This window comes from Eucyclogobius newberryi, unplaced genomic scaffold (assembly GCF_026437365.1).
Source record: "Eucyclogobius newberryi isolate DKJ021-1_F unplaced genomic scaffold, fEucNew1.0.hap1 SCAF_1, whole genome shotgun sequence".
Classification (NCBI taxonomy): Eukaryota; Metazoa; Chordata; class Actinopteri; order Gobiiformes; family Gobiidae; genus Eucyclogobius; species Eucyclogobius newberryi.
In genome coordinates, this window is record NW_027315723.1 from 1,206,019 (window position 1) to 1,211,018 (window position 5,000).

Below are 5,000 nucleotides of genomic sequence, written 5' to 3' on the forward strand. Positions count from 1 at the left end.
AAGGGTGGAGTTAAAACAAATCTATTTGAAACGCACTAAACGTACAGGCCCCGCCTTCTGACCTTTTAGAACGACCTCATAAAGATCGCCTAGGTCTAGATCAGACACCAGCAAACTCACAGAAGTCACAAATCCAACATGGCGGCGAGACGGTCGCGCTGATCCAGCTCAGGCAATCATTTTCCCTCTTGTATCCAAAGCCGCTCTCTTGTCCCTGACCCTGACCCTGACCCTGACCCTGACCCAGTTTCTGAAGCATATCGAGGGCCGCCATATTGGATTCTGACTTCCGTGAGTTAGCTGGTGTCTGATCTAATTCCAACCCATAAAGAACTGCCCCCTTTCTCCACTATACGCTATCCTTAGCTGCTTACCTTAGCTCAAGCTAGCGTTAGCTGCTTACCTTAGCTCAAGCTAGCCTTAGCTGCTTACCTTAGCTCAAGCTAGCGTTAGCTGCTTACCTTAGCTCAAGCTAGCCTTAGCTGCTTACCTTAGCTCAAGCTAGCGTTAGCTGCTTACCTTAGCTCAAGCTAGTGTTAGCTGCTTACCTTAGCTCAAGCTAGTGTTAGCTGCTTACCTTAGCTCAAGCTAGCCTTAGCTGCTTACCTTAGCTCAAGCTAGCGTTAGCTGCTTACCTTAGCTCAAGCTAGCCTTAGCTGCTTACCTTAGCTCAAGCTAGCGTTAGCTGCTTACCTTAGCTCAAGCTAGCGTTAGCTGCTTACCTTAGCTCAAGCTAGCGTTAGCTGCTTACCTTAGCTCAAGCTAGCGTTAGCTGCTTACCTTAGCTCAAGCTAGCGTTAGCTGCTTACCTTAGCTCGTAAAAGTTAAACGTTGAATAAACCAATTTTTAAACATGAGGTTCATGGTCATCCTCCATGACGCTGATGCTAACGTCAAATGATCCTCAATGAGTCTGAGCAAAATAATGTCTGTTGCCGTAACGACCCGGTATAAAAGTAGCCGACTGAAACACAAATATCCGCATTTTGTCAAAATGAAGCCAAATTCTTTAATTTCGCCGACTCACCGACCGTTGGTTCCAAAAGTGCAATGTAGAATCATTTTATCGCGCTGGTGAGTTTATTTTTCATCTTAAAGGACAAATGACACGTGCGCTTACATTTCGGTCCTCCACGTGCATAATGTGTGAATATGTATTAATCAGACCATATGGGAGGGAATTATATTGTCTTTTTGCCTCTGTCGGCGCCACTGCCCTCGCCTCCGCTCATGTCGCTCTGGGGTGGGGGGTGTGGTCTGCAGGGCGGGGGCGTGGTCTGCAGGGCGGGGGCGGGGCCTCTTGAAAGAAAACTTGACTCATCGTTTTCTTGGTGAATTCTGTTTTTAGTTTAACCGTTGTTTTTTCTCCCTCAGACAGTCGTACGGAGGCGGGGCTCAGGGCGGGGCTCAGGGCGGGGCTCAGGGCTGGGATCGAGCCAATCAGAACCAGCACAGCTCCTTTCAACACGGCCACAGGGGGCAATCCCAAGGAAGGGGGGGATATCAACAGCAGTTCAACCAGCCCCAGAGAAGGGACGACGCCAGAGGGGGAGGACAACAGGTGAGGGACGACGCCAGAGGGGGAGGACAACAGGTGAGGGACGACGCCAGAGGAGGGGGACGACAGGTGAGGGACGACGGGTGAGGGACGACGGGTGAGGGACGACGGGTGAGGGACGACGGGTGAGGGACGACGGGTGAGGGACGACGGGTGAGGGACGACGGGTGAGGGACGACGGGTGAGGGACGGGGCAAACTTCACTCAAACAAGAAAAACTGTCCAAATCTGACCGTTTGTTGAAGCTGTAGTACCACAGACTGACCACTAGTGACAGCACTGACCCCAGTTTGACCCCAGTTTGACCCCAGTTTGACCCCGGGACTAAACCAGGTCTTGTGTTTCAGGGCTACACCTCTGGGCGTGGTGGATACCCGGCTCCGCCTCCGTCCAGACGCTACAACTGGAAATAAACCTGGTCCTGGTCCTTTTGGGGTTGTTTTGTTTGTACCGTAAAGTGATTAGTGTAAAGTGATTTCTTTTTTAACGACTGGGCGTGGCCAGCGCCGTTTTAACCTTGTGTCGGACAAATGTTTATTTTTGAGAGAAAACTCCAAATGTTTCATGTTTAATAAAAACGTCTCGATTCTGATTCTGTTTGAGACGAATGTTCTAGAAATGAACTTCATTCAATGTGATTCTGTTTAAACAAAAGGAAATAAACTACAGCAAAGAAGCTTTTTATGTCAGATTTATTTGACCAAGACTTAATGTGTCGCTCTGACCTCTGACCTCTGGAGCAAAGACTCCAGCCCGTTTATGGAAATGTCACTTATTTTATCATTTAGACCAAATGAGCTCCGGGAGAAGCCGAGCTGAGGGCCTGGGCCCCCAGAGCTCATGGCTGAGGGCCTGGGCCTCCAGAGCTCATGGCTGAGGGCCTGGGCCTCCAGAGCTCATGGCTGAGGGCCTGGGCCTCCAGAGCTCATGGCTGAGGGCCTGGGCCTCCAGAGCTCATGGCCGAGGGCCGGGGCCCCAGAGCTCATGGCCGAGGGCCGGGACCCCAGAGCTCATGGCTGAGGGCCTGGGCCCCCAGAGCTCATGGCTGAGGGCCTGGGCCTCCAGAGCTCATGGCCGAGGGCCGGGGCCCCAGAGCTCATGGCCGAGGGCCGGGACCCCAGAGCTCATGGCTGAGGGCCTGGGCCCCCAGAGCTCATGGCTGAGGGCCTGGGCCCCCAGAGCTCATGGCCGAGGGCCTGGGCCCCCAGAGCTCATGGCCGAGGGCCGGGGCCCCAGAGCTCACGGCCGAGGGCCGAGGGCCGGGGCCCCAGAGCTCACGGCCGAGGGCCGAGGGCCGGGGCCCCAGAGCTCACGGCCGAGGGCCGGGGCCCCAGAGCTCACGGCCGAGGGCCGAGGGCCGGGGCCCCAGAGCTCACGGCCGAGGGCCGAGGCCCCAGAACTGGTCCAAGTCCTTCAAACAGACATATTTTTGGCAGTTGTAAAAGTGATTGTTTTCTATAAAAACCTTCAAGTTTGAAAGTATCAGATCCACAAGTGTGAAACCTCCAGAGTTCAGTCTGGGCTCTGGGCCCCACTGTGCGGGGCCGTCCCGGGGCCGTCCCGGGGCCGGGTCTACCACGTCCTTCCGTACAGTAAATTGGACCCGAGCACGTTGTACGTCTCAATCAGCGCGTTGTCCGTGTGCGTCATGTGCGCGTGCAGCGACGGGCTCGGGGACATGTCCTCCAGCTCCTCTGAGGACATGTGCACGTGCTGAGGTTGCGTGCTCATGGGGCTCTTTTTGGAGTCCTGGTCCCGGTCTCGGTCCTGGTCCCGCGGGCTCTTGTCCTTCGCCTGCCGCTTCAGTTTGTAGCGGTGGTTCTGGAACCAGATCTTGACCTGGTTCGGGCTCAGGTGGATGAGGCCCGCGAGGCGCTCGCGCTCCGGGCCGGACAGGTACCGCTGCTGTTTGAAGCGCCGCTCCAGCTCGTGCACTTGAGCCTGAGAGAACAGCACGCGCCGCTTCCGCCGCGGGCCCGCGTGCAGAGCCAGGACCGCGGACTTCCCCGAGCAGTCCATCCCGCTCAGGCGCATCATCCCCGGGACAGGACCCGCCGAGGGGCCCATGAACCTGGAGACTGAAGACGGAGACTTTAGAGACAGAATGTTCTGGAACACGCGTTAGGGACGAGTGGGGTTGGAAGATTTAAATGATTTTAATGCCCAAAAGAACCTATTTCAAAAGTCTAAGTTTGTTTCTTTGGTGTAATTTTGTTGAACAAACCTAAAGCAGCAAAAGAATTTAACGAGTTAAAATGGTGAAACTTTAATTTGAAACGATCAAATTAAAACAAATTAACAATTGAAAACTATTTTAAAACCTCATCCTCGTGGAGAATATTCCCCTAAATAAATAAGTAATCACACATAATCTTGTTTTAATGTTTCAATTTAGCGAGTGTTTTTATTAAAACAAGTATTAAATGTGGTGCTTAAGATGAATTTAACCCTGATGCCCGTTACAATCGTTAAAAAGCCTGCATAGTTTTTTAATTAAATTTTATTCTCATTCTTCACTTTTTGCCAAAAATGTAACAAATTAATCTTAATAATTACAAAAATCGATAACGGTTTATATTAAATTATTAGATAATTATGAAGAGCTTATTTTCAATGTTTTTGATTATTTGACAGAAACTCTTTAGGTTTTAATTATCTGCTCTTTTTGTCCCGAGGTCCGAGCGCGCGGCGCGTGTTTTATTATTTAAGAGGAATAAAACATGTTTAATAAAGATTATTACATGATTATTACAGACTGTAGAAATACTTTCACAGTTTATACTTTTATGGCGTCAAAAATTAATGTATCATTTAATTTCACATTTATGCCATAAGCTTCATGTAAATAAATGTTTTTATTCGGAAGATATTTTGGAGCTCATTTTGTGCAAAGTTTTAATTCTGTTTTTGTCAGAAAGAGTTTGAACTGAGCGCGTTCAGAATCACCGCCTTTTACACTCGCTATTAACTTTAAAAAACATTTTAAACTAATATTCGAACTTACTTGTGGGGTACCGGGGCTCAGGGCTGTTGTACCAGGCCGCACCGCTCCTCACCGGGTCCGGGTACTGCAGCTCCCCCGCGGAGAGCTGCCCCACGCCGGGGGAGGAGAGGCTGCCCATCCCGGGGGAGAGGCCGCTCATCCCGGGGGAGAGGCCGCTCATCCCGGGGGCAGAGCCGGGGCTGGGCAGGCTGTGGTGGTGCAGGTCGGGTGAGGGCAGGTGGTGGTGGTGGTGATGGTGGTGGTGGTGGTGGAGGTGAGGCGGCTGCTGCTGTGGCTGGAGCCCGGGCGGTGTGACCTGACTCCGGTACGCGCACAGTCCCACGCCGGGCTCCACGCGCCGGTAGCTGTCCTCCATGGGACTAAGGATGTCTGTGACCGAGAAGGGAGTGGAGTGTTTGGGGCTGAAGGACATGGTCCACCCCTCGGGCTGCTGGGGTC

General features: G+C 52.2%; 2 protein-coding genes across 3 annotated transcripts in view; one reads left to right on the forward strand and one right to left on the reverse strand.

Annotated features, from left to right (window-relative positions):
- xrn2 (5'-3' exoribonuclease 2) overlaps nucleotides 1–5,000 on the forward strand; it is a 356,508-nt gene that overhangs the window by 34,114 nt on the left and 317,394 nt on the right. The window contains exons 30-31 of one of the 2 annotated variants that reach the window (XM_072455111.1): nucleotides 1,375–1,561; nucleotides 1,906–1,973. In XM_072455111.1, the coding sequence (XP_072311212.1) occupies nucleotides 1,375–1,561; nucleotides 1,906–1,971 (253 nt within the window). In that variant the 3' untranslated portion in view covers nucleotides 1,972–1,973. Of the gene's footprint in view, nucleotides 1–1,374; nucleotides 1,562–1,905; nucleotides 2,182–5,000 lie in introns of those variants that run through there. The other variant, XM_072454265.1, reaches the window with a different exon arrangement.
- The window catches only part of LOC140364333 (homeobox protein Nkx-2.4-like), a 1,915-nt gene continuing 45 nt past the window's right edge, over nucleotides 3,131–5,000 (reverse strand). Inside the window, exons 1-2 of the mRNA XM_072450433.1 lie at nucleotides 4,563–5,000; nucleotides 3,131–3,636 (exon numbers count right to left, since the gene is read on the reverse strand). The exon at nucleotides 4,563–5,000 is cut by the window's right edge and continues 45 nt beyond it. Coding sequence (XP_072306534.1) covers nucleotides 3,131–3,636; nucleotides 4,563–4,974 — 918 coding nt within the window. The 5' untranslated portion in view covers nucleotides 4,975–5,000. The remainder of the gene's footprint in view (nucleotides 3,637–4,562) is intronic.